Raw genomic sequence first — 18442 nt, 5'->3', positions numbered from 1 at the left:
TTTTTTCGCCGATTTTAAAATAAGTTAGAACATTTAAACAGGGTTATTACGTTCGCTTAATCTTTATTTTCAATTTTGTTTTGATTTACCCCCCTACACCTCACCACACCCAGGCAACGCCGGGTGCCCCCACTAATATTCAATATAGTGCATACATATACTAGTCATATTCAATATCATACATACATTAATCATTTAAAGATTGTACATACATATATTATCATAATCAATATAGTACATATATATATTATCGTAATAAATATATTACATGCATATATTAATCCTATTCAATATAGTACATACATATTCTGATCATATTCAATATTCCGATATCTCCGTTCGGTCTGGAAAGACAAAGGATACTCCTTGTAGGAGCAGCTGTAATTCTGAGGCAAGGGTTACGCAATCCCCAACCTCACTTCTCCTGAATCGGCACTGTTTGAGTCCAGTGGCAAGGAAAAGACCAGGACGATTGGAAACAAACGGAGAGAACATACAACACCTGGAAGTTCCAAATGGTCACCTATTTAGTACTGACCAGGTTCAACGTTGCTTAACTTCAGTGATCCAGCGGGAACCGGTGTGTCAACGTGATTATGCCGCACATATTCAGTATAGTACATACATACTACATAAAGTAGATACATATACTAATAATGATCAATATAGTTCATACATATGCTATGATGGAAAAATGCGAGCATAAAAAAAGCAATATGGTTAAGCTTAAACATGAAAAAGTAAAGGACTAGTTGTTAAAACTGGAAAAGAAAAAGACAAAATATTCTAGTAAAAAACATTAATAAATTTATATCTTAAAATATTGCAACATTAAGAATTTATTATATAATGTTATAAATTGAATTTTAAAAAATCTTAATGCTGCAATATTTTAAGTAATAAATTTATTATATTTTTTACCAGAATGTCTTGTCCTTTTCTTTTCCACTTTAACCAACTAGTCCTTTACTTTTCCACGTTTAAGCTGAACCATATTACTTTTCATGCTCGCATTGTTCTATTGTAATCCATGATTTTAACAGGCTTCCAGCAAATTCACTTGTTTTTTGTTTAATTTCAGTCTTATTTTTGTGTCTAATAAACACATATGTAATAACAATGTACAGAACTCGTCTGCTTTCAATAGAATCCCCGCTAATTTCTCCCTTTCATGCTAACAATCTCTCTGTTTTACTTATTACTTCTCTTTTTGAATTAGTAGAAACAACAGTCGCTGAACCAACGGGGTTGCTATAGAAACCAGTAATAAAAAGCGTCGCTCACCTCCTTATATATTTTTACGATTTTGAACACCAGAAAATTAATCATAACTTTTGTTTCATAATATAGCTGAAACGGTGGCCTATAAACTGTAATAATTGTTTGAAATTTGCTCGGAAAATGAGTGAACGGTGAAACTTTAAAGCAGTTCTAAATGACTAAAACTGCCACTTAACCATATATTCAAACACGGTAGTGTTAGAATGATTAATCATATTCAATATAGTACATTCATATACTAATCATATTCAATATAGTACATATATATATATTAATCATATTCAATATAGTACATTGAAATATAATTATATTCAATATAGTACATTCATATACTAATCATATTCAATATAGTACATATATATATTAATCATATTCAATATAGTACATTGAAATATAATTATATTCAATATAGTACATACATATACTAATCATATTCAATATAGTACATACATATACTAATCATAAACATTTCTAGGATAGTGAATAGTCTCCAATATTTGCTTCATGACAGAAATCATATACCGTTTAGCACATATCACGATCCACAAAATTGGAAAAATACCACGTAATGGCCTATTCAAAAATATTTTATTGAATTCGTACTGCCTTAAAGAATGCCTGAGCAGCCTCTTCCATATAGCAAACGATTAGCAATAAACTAATTCTTCTTCAAAAGAAAGGTAAAGCCTGGGAATTTCGACGCCCTAGAACGGCGAATAACCATCCCTCAACCCGACAGCAACGAAGCTAGTGTCTTACTGGTTATTAGGGACGAATTCCCGACCGGTATGAACCTCTATATTGCACATACATATACTTTTTATAAACATTTATTAGGTGGGGTAAGAATTTTCCGTTTTGTGTTTCATTTCAAGACTCATATACAGTTAAATATATGCTAATTGAATGTCGTGAATTGAAACAAAGTCGGAGAAAATATTACAATTCAAATGACCTAAAGAATCTGTTAAAAATACTAATTCGAATAACATCTCTCATTAAAGAAATTGTGCGTTTCAATAAATGTGTGCTTAAAATATAATCTTATATATAAAACGCTTATGTTTGTTAGTCTGTCTCCATATATTCAAACTCTATCTCTTCCGAAACTAACAGTCGCAGAATGCTTAAAATGATTGGATTTTTTATGGACCGTTCTTTTATGGGTCGTTGGCCGACTAAAATAGTTTTTAAGGAGTCTAAAAAAAGGGTAAAAATTGAGAAAGATCGTCATTCAGTTTGTTCATTCATCTTAGTCTATTTTTAATTTTTAGTTCCTATGCGTGTCAAGTGAATTATTATTTTGTTTGTTTTTTTTTTTTTTGCTACAGTTTTGCTTTCGGTTTCGATTCTAGCTGATGGCACTCAAATAATTTTTTGTACTTTTGAAATCACTACTCTAATAATATATACAAAATCTGAAGAAATTAAAATATCATATTTAAGCGTATTTTGCGACCGAACAAAGCCGGGCATCTCCCCCGTTAGTATATCATAATACATCATTAAATCTATCTATACACATATAAAGTAGAGCTATTTGTCGGACTTACATTGGTATTTAAAACACACTTTTTCCATTCCAAAATTATTAAAAACGAACTTCTTTATATACTTAGTCATGGATATGTGAGCGACTTTATAAAAATTAACTAATTTGCATATTCCTTTGAAAAACGAATTTTGATTAATTAATTATATTTTTTATGGTTTCTTAATGAATTATTGGATTCATTTAACTATTACACACAATTCTAGTTATGCATATTTTCTAGATTGTTTAGGATTACGTAGTATTTTAGAACAAAACGTTCTAGCACACACGCATATATATATATATATATATATATATATTAATGACGCCACTTTACACAGAACAGGCACTCATACTGTTGTTCGTTTTCAAAATGTTAGGCTTTTATTGGAAACAACTTGCGTACAGCTTTTTCGGCCCAATGTTGCCATACAAAAATATAATAGTTCATTGATTATAATTTTACACAACAAGGCAATTTCATCAGCGCATATAAAATCAATTTTTCAAAGTTTTCACTCCTATGTACATGACTCTCATATTGATATGCCATAAATATTTAGTTTTAAAAATGTTATCCACAACATATATGCAATGTATCAAGCATACATTATTAACATTTCATAATAAAGTGTACTTACTTTTGTATGCCCTTACTTCCTGTATGAGTAGCGATTTTCTTTGATTGTCTTTTACCATGCTTCATTTTTAATTTCCGGTAGTCTCAAAGTCTAATGACAGGTTTGCAGCAGATTTAAAAAAATAATTCCGTTTTAAACAACCCACATTATTTTTCATTAATCAAATATTATTGTTTAATTAATTTTTATCAACATACGCATTTTGCTATTTTCAAACCAAATAATTATAATCATACACATTACAGCATCGCAATTTAGAGCCTTTCTTTTTAATTTAATTTAAACGTAATTTAAAGATCTAAAGTGCACCTCCAGAAATTTAGTATATGCCCTAAGATGCACAGAATGCGACAAATCCTACATAGGCGCCACCAAAGTCCTAAGCAATAGAGTGGCCTTACATAAGAGCAACATTAAAATTGCAGATAACCGACATCTCTATGTTTCAAAACACGTACACACATGCAGTGGAAATAGCTTAAAATATGTACGGGCAATTCTAATGGCTGCTTGGGTATGGGACCTGGTTTTGAATGCCGGCTAATCATAATATTTTTAAATTTTTCGGTTACTTTTTGATTATGTTGAAAAGATTACAGCTTAACGTTAATTTCTCAAAGAAAAAATAGCGTGTGAAATAAAAAAAATACATAGAATAATTTTATCTCAAATCTGAAAAATCGTACATTTCACGTAAAAATTCATTATGACAAAATTGTGTTTACATTTTTCTGGCAAGAAAAATATAAGTTTTCTCGAATTATTTCCAAGTGCTGTAGTAAAGTCTTAAAATAATGAATCAATACAATAAATGTACTTTACGTTTGCTAAAAAGGGTAATAATTATCCCAAAATGTGGCCATGGCAGCAATAAAATTATTTTCGTGTCAAAAAAAAAAGACATGGCGGCGAAATTTAAAAAAGTACGGAAGCACATTAATGACATAATTTCATTATTATTTAACAATGTTCCGGCACATCGAGCATTTTCCCCCTTTTCTTTTCAAGAATGTGCATCCATACTTACCGACATGGAACGTTTGTATAATTTTTTCTTTTTTCAAGTTAATTATTTTTGTATGTTCCTGTTTTTCAATTTAATTTTCTTTTACTTTATTTTCCGAGATTATATGAAAATTATCTTACGTTCTTACGTGCAATAAAAACATTAGAATCTTACATATAAAGATTACGTTAAAAATGTAACCGTAAAAAATACAAAATACTTTTTGCAATTAATTTTTTTTTTCGAGAAAATATTAAATAACCGATGCTTAATTCAATGATAGTATCGGTAGTTCGAGAAATTATTTTTTATCTAGTTATATCGATTTCGTTAATACGAAATTTAGATGTTTTTTTCCTTATGTTCCTGTAAAAATTAATTTTTTTTTAATTGTTATAATTTACGATGTTTTATTTTCATAAAAAAAAGTCGAAATAAATCCTAGAATTTTTTTTTTTTTTACAGAAAACCATAACTTTAGTAAAAATGTTTTTTGTTATAAAAAATAATACATTTTTACTCGGATTCAAATAAAAATTGTTTGTTCATTATATTCCGGAATCATTATTTGATAAATACTGAAAACTTCATTAAAATTGGTTAATTTCCTGATTTTTGGTAAATTTCCAAGGAAAATCTTCATACATTCATTTTGCCAGTGCCAAGCTTCAAAATAATGCCAATCTTCCAAATAGGCAATTACTTCTATTTACTTACACATTGTGTACATTTTGTAATAGCAGCCACAGTGTCAAACGTAAGTTTCGCAGCAAAAATTAGTAGTTTGCTACATATCATATATATATGTATATATATATATATATATATATATATATATATTGTATATATATATATATATATATATATATATATATATATATATATATATATATATATACTCGGGTTTTTGTTATTCAAAAGTAATAAACTATAATGAATTCAACGAGGTTATTAGATAGTGCTCAATAAAAAAGAGCTAATAATACTTATTTATTGTTAAATAAACATGTTTACATCCCGCTGCTACAAACAGCCATTTGTTTCAATCAAACAACAGATATCATCAGGCAGCGACTTGACTATTCAAATGTTCAATGAATAATGGATTATTTTTTCTAGGTAGGAACTATTTAAAAGTTGGAGTTAAAAAACCTTAAAACACATAACTTTAATTATAAGATGTAAAGAGGGAGGGGAAATCTAAAGAAAACTAATAAAAAATAATGGAGAGAGAATGACGAGGAAGAGAAAAAAGAAATAGAGAAAAAAAAAATTTTCTCTTCTAGCCCTTGCTTTTATAATAACCCTTTATATTGTTTTTTTCTCTATTTTTTTCTCTCTATATATATAGAAATCTTGGGGGTGTCACCAAAATCCGTTTTTAAGGTACCAAATTAAAAGGGGGAAAAAGGGAAAAATTAAACAAGCAAAGAGAAATGAGCAAAAGAAATACAGACCCGAAATGAATTTAAAATGATCCGAATTTATTTTTAAAAATTAGTTACGGTTGCTTATATTTTCCTAAGATCAGGTTTTAAAAACCTGTAAGTAACATGAAATAAAAAATAAAAAAACAAATACAAAACACAAATCTTACTTGAAATAAAAGCACATAAAAGATAGAAAATATTCTTTTTTTCAAGTCTCCAAATTTAGTCTTTCAACAAAAAATTCTTTTCTCCTTTTTTTTTTCTGAAAAGAAAAACTTGCAAAGTTCTTTTCTTTGTCTCTTCTTCTGTCATTTTTTTTAAACAAAAAAAACCTTCAAAAGGTTTAAAAGAAAAAGGGGTTATCTTCCTTTCTCTGATAGGTTTCTTTTTCTTCCGAAATAATTCTCCTTTTCTCTGAAAAGTGTGGTGTTGCTATTTCTTCCTCTGTTAGAAAAGGGACAAAGAAATAATCACTGTTGATGAGTCTCTCATCAACAGCTTGTAATAATTATAGTGACAGGCTCTGTCACTTCTTCTTACGTCCGTCTCCTTTCTCTGAAAGGGTTTAACGTCTTCAATAAATAGTGTTTTTTGAAACACCAATTTCAACCTCTTAATAAGGGCCTTCCACGTTTAATGAAGAAGTTGAGTATTTTACGAATTCCAAAAACCAGGACTTCACTGCCCGATGTCTTCTTTGGAACTAATTAGAAAAGGGTCAAACAAAGTTGATTGGGATTTTCCAGCCAATCAGCGTTAGGCAATGCTGATGGCTACCAAAAAAAAGGGAAGTCATTAAGAGAGAGAGGGAGACAGAGTGACAGAGACGCACCCACATTCGCCAGCTGCAGGCTCCAACGACTGTTAGTAGATGTCAAGATGAGGAGGGGGTAGAGGTTATGTGAATTTTACAAGTTGGCGAAAATGCTGACACCCCACCCATCCCTTTTGCACTGATAATGGTGAGGTCTTTAAAAAAATAAAATTCCGACACAGTTTTTCAACGATGTCCGAAAAATAATGAAAATTAAATTTTTTCCTTACCTAATTGATTTTCTTCCATTTTTATTACAGGTATTGTCTTTTTATGTTTATGCTATTCTATTCAAGGAATTTTGCCATTCTATGGTACTCGGAAAGGTGAATACTAAAGTGTCCGAAAAATGTTGTCGGGCCCTTGTATAATACTATATACGAAATCTGCAAGAATTAAAATATCATCAGTGTACTTTACGACTGGGCTGCGTCGGGCGTCCCTGCTCGGTTAGATAAATACTTTGGCAGTTTTAATAAAAGTGCTACAATAATATCAATTTTCTCCACGTTAAAAAACGACCCTGGTGTCTAACTCTGTCCCGTGGGGAGGCATAGTAAATAGGTACAATAATATCAAAGCGTCTCCATTTACGCTGAACATCTACAGAATGGCAACATCAATATATTATTGATTGAGATTTTCGGACTGACTTCCTCATCTTGGTTGTTATCGTCACAACGTTTCCGCCGTTTTGCCCTCCGGCCTTCATCAGGTGTTTTGTATCGAGCTGGGGAACCGTTTGTTAGGAGTCTCGAACCCAACCCTTTATTATTATTACGTTATGTTCGACTCTGGGACATAGTTGCTGATTCTCTGTTTTGAATGTTACTTTTTACTGCCTTCGTTCAAGATTGAACTCAGCACCTTTGGGTAACTATAAACTTCGATAAACGTCTAGACCACTCGGCCATATGTCACTAGGACACTTCTTAGTTGGTTTTTGTTAATGTTAAACCTATGTTGTTATTCAAGGTTTTCTCTCTCTATCAGAGGTGTCCAAATTGTATTCAGCTCTATGCTTGGTTTGCTCAGTAGGTTGTTATGTCCGAGCATGTGATCTGTTCCTTTAAGTTTTCTCACTTTCCAGTGGGTCTCTCTGTTTATTATTTTTACTTCATCCCATAGGGGGCGATGGTCCCCCCTCTCCATCCAGACATGGTTGGCTATACCTGATTTTTCCGTCTCCCCTTTAGTTACCGCTTTTTGGTGTTCTTCCACCCTTACTTTAAGGGGGCGGCATATTTCACCCTTGTAAACATTTCTGCAACTGCATGGGATGGAGTATATGCAGTTTTTGGTCATGTTCCCCTCCATGCGGGGCTTCACTCGCACCAGGTGTCGTCTGAGTGTTGACTCGCTCTTGAATACAGACAATTACTATCAATATATTACATATGAATGAATCCTCTGTGGAATTTCCACAGGCCCCGCTAGTATAAATAAATATCCTACTTTAATAAAAAATGCATTGGTGAGCCAAACGAAAATGAGTTCATTCAGTTTTAAATAACCTGGAAATCGTAGATATATTATAAAACAAAGAACTATCAGTAAGGGATTAATTCACCATCTAACTCTCCATTGCTCCACAATGAAAATAAAAGAATACAAAACGATATTTGATTTTTTCTTACCTACTAATATTCCATACGTGAAAATCAACGTTTCTATATTGGGAGCAAAAGAACTGGCAACAGCTGATGCAGCGGCAATTATTCCTCCGACCATCATAATCTGTCGATGACTTGCTTTGAATTTTAGCGCAATTGATACTAACGGACCTGAAAAAATATATTGAGATTGTGTTATTTAAACCTTAAGCTGTTATTATCTTTTCAATCGGCTAAAGTTTGATTACGGGTGTTTAAAAATACAAATTTCACAACAAGGTCACACCAACGTTAACGGACTTTACTAAACAAAAAGGTAACTTTTTTCTTATATTAACAGCCTTATAGTCTCTGAAAAAAGGGTTTTATACTCGAAACATTTAAGACAAAATAAACTTAAAAGCATTTTTTAAAAAGCTTCTTTAAACAATATACGAACGTACTAAAAGTGAGTTTATGATGAGACTTACTTCACAGAATTCAATATTTTCTAATTTCCTAATTAAGCTTTGGTTTTCGTACAGTTTTTAACGTTGCAAGGCGTTGATGTCAGATAAGTAGTTTGGATAATTATTGGCTCTCTCTCTCTCTCTCTCCCTCTCTCTCTCTCTCTCTCTCTATCTCTCTCTCTGGTGGTTAGTCTCTTGTTCTTCTTTGTCAAGCAAGTCATATCTTTGACTGAAAATGTTAATCTTTGTTAGGTTGATGATCATGCCAAACTCTCTGCATGCGAATATAACAAAGCTAAACTCCTTTTAAAAAACATGGTTAATGAGTCTCTTCAATGAACCGATGAGTCCCTTTAATACTTCGTCAGTGCTGTATCACCAGCGGAGATCATCTCACGTGTGATTTAAAAAAGTATAGTTCTCAGTGTTCGTACTACTTTCTATGGTCCAACCAACTCAGCTCGGTTCCAAGAGCTCGATTCCCCCCCTGCCCTCTCTACTTCACGTTTTTCATAACGTCTTCTTGGGGAGGGGGCGAAGTATCATTAATATGCAAATCAACGCATATCAAACTACAACCCCTATGATCTTTAAAAAATTTCATAACCCTGTGCCCAGATCGATACTCACATCAACTTCAAACAATCACTAGGCTTTACTAGTTTCTCAAACAACCGCTAGACACTACTAGCTTCTCAAACAATAGTGAGACACTACTATCTTCTCAAACAATAGTGAGACACTATTATCTTCTCAAACAATAGTTAGACACTATTATCTTCTCAAATAATAGTGAGACACTATTATCTTCTCAAACAATAGTGAGACACTATTATCTTCTCAAACAATAGTGAGACACTATTATCTTCTCAAACAATAGTGAGACACTATTATCTTCTCAAACAATAGTGAGACACTATTATCTTCTCAAACAATAGTTAGACACTATTATCTTCTCAAACAATAGTGAGACACTACTATCTTCTCAAATAATAGTGAGACACTACTATCTTCTCAAATAATAGTGAGACACTATTATCTTCTCAAACAATAGTTAGACACTATTATCTTCTCAAACAATAGTGAGACACTATTATCTTCTCAAACAATAGTGAGACACTATTATCTTCTCAAACAATAGTGAGACACTATTATCTTCTCAAACAATAGTGAGACACTATTATCTTCTCAAACAATAGTGAGACACTATTATCTTCTCAAACAATAGTGAGACACTACTAGCTTCTCAAACAATAGTTAGGTACTACTAGGTTTTCAAATAACCGCTAGACACTACTAGCTTCTCAAACATCAAAAAGTCAGCTGAATCATAATTCTCCATTTTATAATGACGATTAGAAAAAAGTTTGGCTCCAATCATCTTTCACTTTTTCTATTTCTCGGCGCTTTTAATTTTTAAAGTTATATTCGAATCATTTAATATTTACATGTAGATCAAGAAGAGAGTTAGGCCAGAATGGACTTCTGAGGATTATCAGCATTAATACTGTGATATATTTCCATATAGATAAAGAAAAGAGTTGGACCCATGATGAACTCCTGATGGACACCAGCACTAATACTGTGAGGTTCTAATTTCTGCCAATTAAACACTACTTTTATTAACCTAACAGAAAGAAATGGTTTCATTATTGAAAAGATCTTTCCAGCTATACCGTAGCTGAAGATGATGTGAACTTTTTACCATACCCTATGAAAAGCCTTTGATATACCAAGGACAATTGCCTTAGAAAAGAACCATCCATCGAGAGATTTGCTAATCCTATGAGATATAACCATTGCAAATTTTTTTTGCAGAACTAGCAGAACGGAAACCATATTGCGCCTCACTAAGAAGGTTCGCTGAGATGGTTGACTACTTCTCTATTTAACACAGATTTCGAGCAACTTTCTCATGACACACAGGAGACTTATTGGTCTCTACTGAGAGGGAGATGACCGATCACCTGGATTCTTAAATAGGGGATATACTAATGAAGTTTTCCAGGGTGTTGGGAAACAATTCTCCTGTTAAACAACTTTGTAAGTATGGAAACTAGTTCTGCTTGAAACTTTTTCAGCACTATAATTGGGCCAGTTGCTCTACTGGAATTAAAGTTTTTGATTGGCTTGGCAACATCACGTACAGATATTTGTATTCACATAGCGTGTTTTCAGATACAGGATGAAGTGCAGGAGTTAATGGTCTTGATCGCATAGGGTAGAATTAGCTGAAAATTTCTTGGCAGAGAGTTTAGCTTTGTCCGATGATGAAGACACTATTTCAGGTCCATTGATGATAGTTGGGATAGAGCACACGCTTCTGTTCAGGGCTCTGTTTGCTATTTGTCAAAACTGGTGGGAACTTCTGCTCAGCTACTTTGGACTTGACGAGCTGAGCATACAACTCCCTTGCGTTCTTTATTAGGTTTGATGATATCACTGGGGGGTATCGTTCATAAAACTCGATGTATAAACGACATCCTCCTATGCGACGACGCAATAGCATACGATTGACTACATCAGTCATTGCGCAAACAAAAGGATTATATTAATCTTTACCAAAATTGTGGTTGAGTTGGCAGGATCTCTGGTTACCGAAAACGGTGTTTACACCAGAAAAAAATGATAGAAACCATCCTTCACTTCCCTACCCCCACAAATATGAGGTCAGCTTCAAATATAAACTTGTGAATCAGATGCCGTATGCCTTTACACAAGCAGAAGCAATTGAGCCCTTCCGAAAGCTATTGAGGACAATGAACAGAAATTTCTATCGGGAGGTAACACTTGGGCGCCTATTCCAAGAATCAAAGAGAGTAATGGTTAAGAGAATTTAGAAATGTATCCTAACGTTAAAAATGAACAATGACAAGACTGGCGAAAGATTACAGCAAAATAGGAATATCCTACTTCCTGTTTCATAAACACTGCAAATATGAGGATGAATTGAACATGAGTTGTGGAGATGGTCATTAAAAGCTTATTCTGGCTGTATCCTGTTTTATAAATGATGCAGAATCGCGATATGCACCTGTGGAATGAGAAGCTTGTCTACGGGTTGGAATCCTACTCGAATACTATGCATACTTGAATACCCGGATTTGTTGATAACAGTGGATCGTCTGTCACTAAAAAAAATATTTTACAAACCAGGCCCTGGAAAATATTAAAAAATAAATGAATAAATAAAAAAACATGTTAAATTTAAAAGAAAGAACATTAATGAACATATTCCAGAAAAAAAACATCGTTCCGGAAAACTTTATTAAACTCCTGGTTTTGCATCCCGATACCCAGCAGATACCCCAATAAAAAAATACATGCCCAAATGATCGACACTGCAGTCGAAACAGCCTTCATGTCGATATACGAAAGTGATCTTAAATTGAATGTTATTATATAGGAAATGACCGTGGCCGTGGCAGCAACAGATGAAGAATGCAGAACCTTAAGAGATATAATTCAAAATCCTTTGCCCAGTCTCGCAACCCCCCTAGCTCGAGTTTTCTGGCCTATACGTAAAGAAGTATACTGCTTAGAAAGAGTTATTATCAAAGGCAACAAAATCCTCATCAACTTCGCGGAGAGGTATTGGAATCCCTATAGTATACGCTGCTCGATATATTGGATGTGCGGAAGTGGCCCTTATGACCTTGGGGAGAACCAAAGCTGTATGCAACACCTTGAGAATTTAGGATGCGCTTGAAGAGATCTCTTCTGATAGAAAACCGCTGTTTGAGCCCCAGAAGTAAGACTCTTTTTTTTAGGAACTGATGTATATTTTAGGAACTGGGATATATGAAAATGTATCTCATCAGCCTATTACACTCAAAATAACGGCCGCGTAATTAGCTGTGAAGACTGCAAAACGTATACTAGCCCACAACATGAACAGCTTTGGACACCTGTGCCATGATTGCAATACCCCGACCCAAGACCTTGACATGTTCCTGACTCTAATACTATATAGTTGAGTCATTAAAGACTACCTTCCTGTCCTATGGGAATAAGACCAAATACGAAAACACTGGAAAGAAATAGGCGATCTAAGGGAGTTGGCAATGACCAAGAGACATATGAGAAATTAACAGGAACTCTAAGTCGAAGACATTGTCCAGATCCAAAACCAGGATGGTAACTACCCGCGTCGATGGACGAAGTACGGCGAGGATTGTGGAGACACGTAAGAACCGATGGTCCCAAATGCGGATAGATGAGAGCAATTGAATAACAATATGTAACCGTCGGTTTCTCGGTAAAATATACCCAGTTTTGGATGACTCACATTACGCCAAACCAGGAACTTTAAATTCGTCTACAAACCCTAATCTCCCAGAGGAGTAACCCCTGAGGAAGCAATAGAAGTCAATCAGCACATCAGCTACAGAAGTAATGGCATTTATAGCACAGAAAGATCAGTCCCCTACTTTTAAGACAACTTTCATGTCGCAAAACAAAAGCACCAAGAAAGTTATGGTCACATGATGCCTCCTATCAGTCTCGAAAGACAAAGGATACCCCCTGTAGAGGAAGCTGCGCGTGTAATTGTGTGGCAAGGGTTGCGCAATCCCGGACCACACCTTTCCTGAATCGGCACTGCTTGATTCCAGTGGCAAGGAGAAGTCTAGGACGACTGGAAACAATGCCGAGATAAGCGGAGAGCACATACAGCACATGGAAGTCCCAAATGGTCACCCATCTAATACTGGCCAGGCTTATCGTTGCTTAACTTCGGTGATCTGACGAGAACCGGTGTGTCAAATGTGATTATGCCGTGTATGGTCACAAATGCGTGAACAATCACACGTGTTTTCTTGTGCACGCAAAGATGACCACAACAGTTCATTCAGTGGTCACGGAGGGTATGTATAGGTAAAAGAGTCATATGATTTTAATACAAAGAAGAACTCGTGAAGTTATCTCTCTTAATAACAGGAAGTAACCAGGGAATGTTTTCCTCTGAGAGCTATAAATAGAAATATGAGAGCAGCCATTTGCTTTTTTGTGTGGATCTTACATTTTCTCACTTTACAAATCTAAAAATGGATGTAGTCATGGTCAAATTGGTGCACACGTCAGGATTTCACTTTCCACTGTTGATCGTGTTAATTCACTTATTTACTACATAGGGAAATTAATCAATCTAATCTTGCTGAAATCGATGAGGAGACTCCATAATCAATGATAATCAGTGTGTATATTTACGCTTGTCGTGTCTGTCTATGTTATTTTATGTATGTAATTGACAAATATACTTACCTCCAAACATTATCGCACCCGCAATGATTGAGAAAACAATCGTAGTTTTTGAAAACGATTCGTTGAAAAGCGCCAGTACTTCTATGAGCAAAATTCCATTTATTGAAGTAGTTCCTGGAACTGTACAGTTTGTTAAAAAGCATGCGAGACATACTACCCATCCCCAACCACCATCTGGAGGTCGTACTTCCGTGTCCGGTTGGTTAGCAACGTCGACTTCCGGTGCTTTTGCGTCCACCTTTCTCATCGGACACGGCATCTTGTTGATTTACCTGGTAAAAGATGATACGAAAAATAATGGAAAGCGATCATGTTTTGAAAATCTTTAGATCATCAACATCATATCGTATGAATCCGAAGATTCTATTTTTGGCATTGGTTTCCCCGATATTTTTCTAGTCAGAATTCTTTCTAGAAAGACATTAGTGATTACAGGAGGGCCACGTGAAGGTTGTTAACATCTTGAGTGAAAGTCATGTTTGTGAAACAAACTGAATTCGAACTTGAAGCATCCAGATCATCAGTCCGTGTCGTTAACCACTATGCCACCGTCACCTTCCATATTTTAGATGAAGATTGATGATTTGGAGTCTTTAAATTATTAAGACTACTATCCTCATTTTAATTGTTATTTTCGCTCTTGCAGATGTAAACTCCCATATTCTTCAGGTACATCATTTCAAACTCGGGAATCTTCATGTCGCATTTGGAAATCCATACAAAAGCTAGTAGGCTACCCAGTCGTAAGCTACGCTTAAATATGATATCTTTATTAATGCAAATATCATATTTATTATTATATTATATTATATTGGATCCAATATATCGTAATGATTTTTAAAAAAGTTAAATAAAAATAATGGCTCATACCAAAACGTTTAGCTTACGATTTACTTTGACGTTACTGCCTGAGCTATGTAGAAATTTTAGCGGTAAGGCTAAAAATAAAAACATCAACCAATAGCTATTACGTTACGCATGCATATTCGTAATGCTGTTGTTTGACCTTCACCTGACAAATTCCTTTTTTTTTAATTTTCTCACTTTTGAACCGATTTTCCTCGGCTAAAACCAAAATATAAAGTTTTGCATGGGTTCGAATACCCTATATATTAAGTTTCATGTCTGTAGACCAAAAATTGACAGAGGAGTTCGGTAGGCGAAATTTTTAAACAACTATATATACGCGTAGATAAATATATATATAGAAAGAGGTTTGTGTTTGCTATAACGTTTTTATGCAAATATTACGAAAGTATAAATCATGTAGAATGTCATGAATATAGTTACACATAATAGTTAACTAAAGGTAATCATTCCATAACAAAACCGAATAATCTAATAGGAAATTAATTAAAATGAATGTTTAAAAGATTATGCAAATTAGCTAGATCTTCTACAGATGTATGCAGTTCCACGACCTATATATAACAAAGTTGTATTTTCTTTTTAAATAAATAGAAAGAAAAAAACGGTTTTTAATATGAATATCAATACACAAAAAGAAAACAAATTTATAGAAGTATAGATTTGAAATTCACCATTATTATCGTTTAATGTTTCTGAAATTTTTAGACGCTACTCGATAATTTGCATTCTTTGGATTCTTTGAACTACTGTTTTTATCTCGAGTCTTATTCTCACAACGTTTCAGTCGATGTAACCTCCGACTTTTTTCAAATCTATCTTATGGAAATCAGGAATCTTTCTGCCGAACTCGAGAATCTGCAATGAGTTTCGAACAGAACCCTATATATAATCCATGCAGGTAGCATGTTCCTGTTCTGTCAGTTATAGCCGGGTAAAAGTCATACATAATTTTTAATTGTATTCTGTGTCGCCTGTACTGAGGATTAAACCTCTTTTGTACCACAGGCGTGCAGGCGATATACTAGGAATACATAGAAGGTGGGAGGTTACAGCAATCGAAACGTTGTGAGAAAAAGACTCAAGATAAGACAAGTAATCCAAATAATTTAAATAATACATGTTTGAGCTTCGTCAACCATGATCGAGTAGAAATATCAAGTTGTTTTTTTGTTTTTGTTTTTGTTTTTTTAGATGTTGGGTGAGAGTAAGTTTCACATATTATGGTCTTGAAGATGCGAAAAGAAATCAGAGAACAAAGAGATAGTTTCTATTTACTTGCATCCACACTAGAGCAAAGTTAGACACAAGGTCGGTTTTTAATGTGGGAAAATTCAGCTCCCCAAATAAGGCACTCTGGATAGGAATAAAAAATAAAATAAAATTCCCAGTCATAAAGGATTTGTCCTATACTGACCGACCACAGAAAAAAGTGAAGTGTAGCATCAGAACAGATACTACACTCTGTGATCTTTGCTCGAAGGCAAGAAGAGTATTAGATAATGGTTTATTTATTATTTTGAACATTTTTAACAAAACTTTGTTACAAATACACATATGTTTTCCCCCGTGGACAAATTGGACATTATTAACACAGTTTACACATTTTTAACAACACATATATGTTCCTTTTTCTTCATCTTTTCCTCAGAATATCTCGCTGCATATTTTTTTTTCACGGCAAACATCAGTGGTATTGTCACCGCAATTTAAAATTGACATCGAAAAAAACAACGTCTGATAGTCTATGCATGCTTCTGCTCAGGTTAATGCTTAAAATTTAACTTTACTACCGTTTCAATTAAATCTATCTATAAAAGTGAACGTGTCTGTGTGTCTGTGTGTGTGTGTGTACATTTTCCTACGCAATAACCCTGTCAATTTTTATTCTACAGACTCGAAATTTGATATACAGGGTACTGAGATTTGGGAAAATCTTTGTAATCCGTTTTCGGCCAGAAATTTAGCTGTTAAGGGGTCAAAGTTCAACGATTTGACCTTTGATAACTCTTACCAAACTCCTCCGCTAATTTTGGGTCAAAACAATTGAGCTTTTAGATATAGGTTCCTTGAGCATGGGTCTAACGTAATAACTTGATTTGAGAGCAAAACAATAAAAGTTAAGGGGTCATAACAGGGGTCAAAGTTTAAAAAAATTGACCTCTTTTCTTTTTTTCCGCTTAAGATACACCTCCAAACACCCGGGAAACGCCGAGCTGAAATGCTAGTTATAAATATACTAATACATAAACAAACATGGAACAAATGAATAGAATGGTAATAAACATAGTTTTGGTAAAGCGAGAGAAAACAAATTACCGCTATTAAACAAATTATGGGCCCCTCTCTCCCTTCTCCCTTCTCCCTTTCCTCTCTCTTTCCCCTTCTTCCTCTTTCTGTCTTTCCTTCTCCTCCAACCCCCTCTCTTTTCTCTTCTTCCATTGTTATTTTCCCACCTTTTCTTTTTTTTTCTCACTTCTCCCGCCCTCCCCCTCCCATTTCCCTTCCCTTAACGAATCCCTAGGAGTCCAAGAAATGGTCAATGTATCCGGGTGAATCTTCCACTTTTTCGCAGAAAGTCATAAGAAAAATAAGAGGAAAAAATAATTAAAAAAATAAAAGAATTAAAGACACTAGCTCTTTTGCGTGTCAGACTGGCAGCGGGTAGTAGGCAGAAGAAGCAACACTTGCTAAAGATAACGTCTTTATCCGCTTTTGGCCCCAAACCCCAACTCCTCAACTCCCAACCCTACCTACTCCATTCCCTAACCCCCCAAAATATAAAATAAATATATAGATCCAAACCCAATCAACCTTGTTCTCTCATTTTTACTAAAAACCTTCTTTCGTTTTTCATTTAAGAATTTCGCTTTTGAATATAAGCGTTGTTGCCTGAAGAGGTATCCAGTTACTAAAATACTATGCTCATGACTGTAGCAATAGGTGTGTCAGAAACTGACCTTACGAATGCGTGAAGAAATATTGAATAATTCAATCCCCTGTCTTTTCCAAGCAAATAACTACTCGAAAAATGTAATTCAAACCTTAATTTTTTTTTCAATTAAAGGAGCTAGGACCAAGGTTTCATTTAAAAAAAAAAAAAGAACGTGTTTTTTTGTTAAAAGATTATAAACTTCGAACTTTACAGGTAAATTTTCTAAAAACACTTTTTTTGTTGTTGTTTTAGATTTGAATATATTATTTATTGATCTTTTACCTTCAATTTGTTACATAATAAAACTTTAGTGAGTAAATTAATTATTTACTTTTTAATTGGCATTTCAAAATGGGGAGGGGCGTGAAATAAAAAAAAAACGTTTGTCTAAAATATTATATTCAGTTTATTAGAAAGAGCATAATATTTCACATTGACCCCTGAAAATATCGTAAAAATTGAATTAATAGAAAATTTTTTATAGATTGTTAAAGTTTAAAAATTGAAAAATTTTTAACGCGTAAAAATTCAATTGATTTCATTACGTAAAAAAATGTTGTTTTTTTAAATAAAAAATAATATTTCTATTTCTTGTCATACAACTTTAATA

The 18442-nt window shown here is 33.7% G+C and overlaps 1 protein-coding gene across 1 annotated transcript in view; it reads right to left on the bottom strand.

Moving 5' to 3' along the window:
- The window catches only part of LOC145278338 (monocarboxylate transporter 12-like), a 66068-nt gene that overhangs the window by 42848 nt on the left and 4778 nt on the right, over positions 1-18442 (bottom strand). Inside the window, exons 2-3 of the mRNA XM_080130631.1 lie at positions 14031-14302; positions 8344-8490 (exon numbers count right to left, since the gene is read on the bottom strand). Coding sequence (XP_079986757.1) covers positions 8344-8490; positions 14031-14289 — 406 coding nt within the window. The 5' untranslated portion in view covers positions 14290-14302. The remainder of the gene's footprint in view (positions 1-8343; positions 8491-14030; positions 14303-18442) is intronic.

Source organism: Euprymna scolopes, chromosome 6 (genome assembly GCF_053919585.1).
Source record: "Euprymna scolopes isolate OS-2025 chromosome 6, ASM5391958v1, whole genome shotgun sequence".
Taxonomy (NCBI): Eukaryota; Metazoa; Mollusca; class Cephalopoda; order Sepiida; family Sepiolidae; genus Euprymna; species Euprymna scolopes.
The sequence above is the reverse complement of the archived record's forward strand: the minus strand, read 5'-3'. Positions and strand labels throughout refer to the sequence as shown.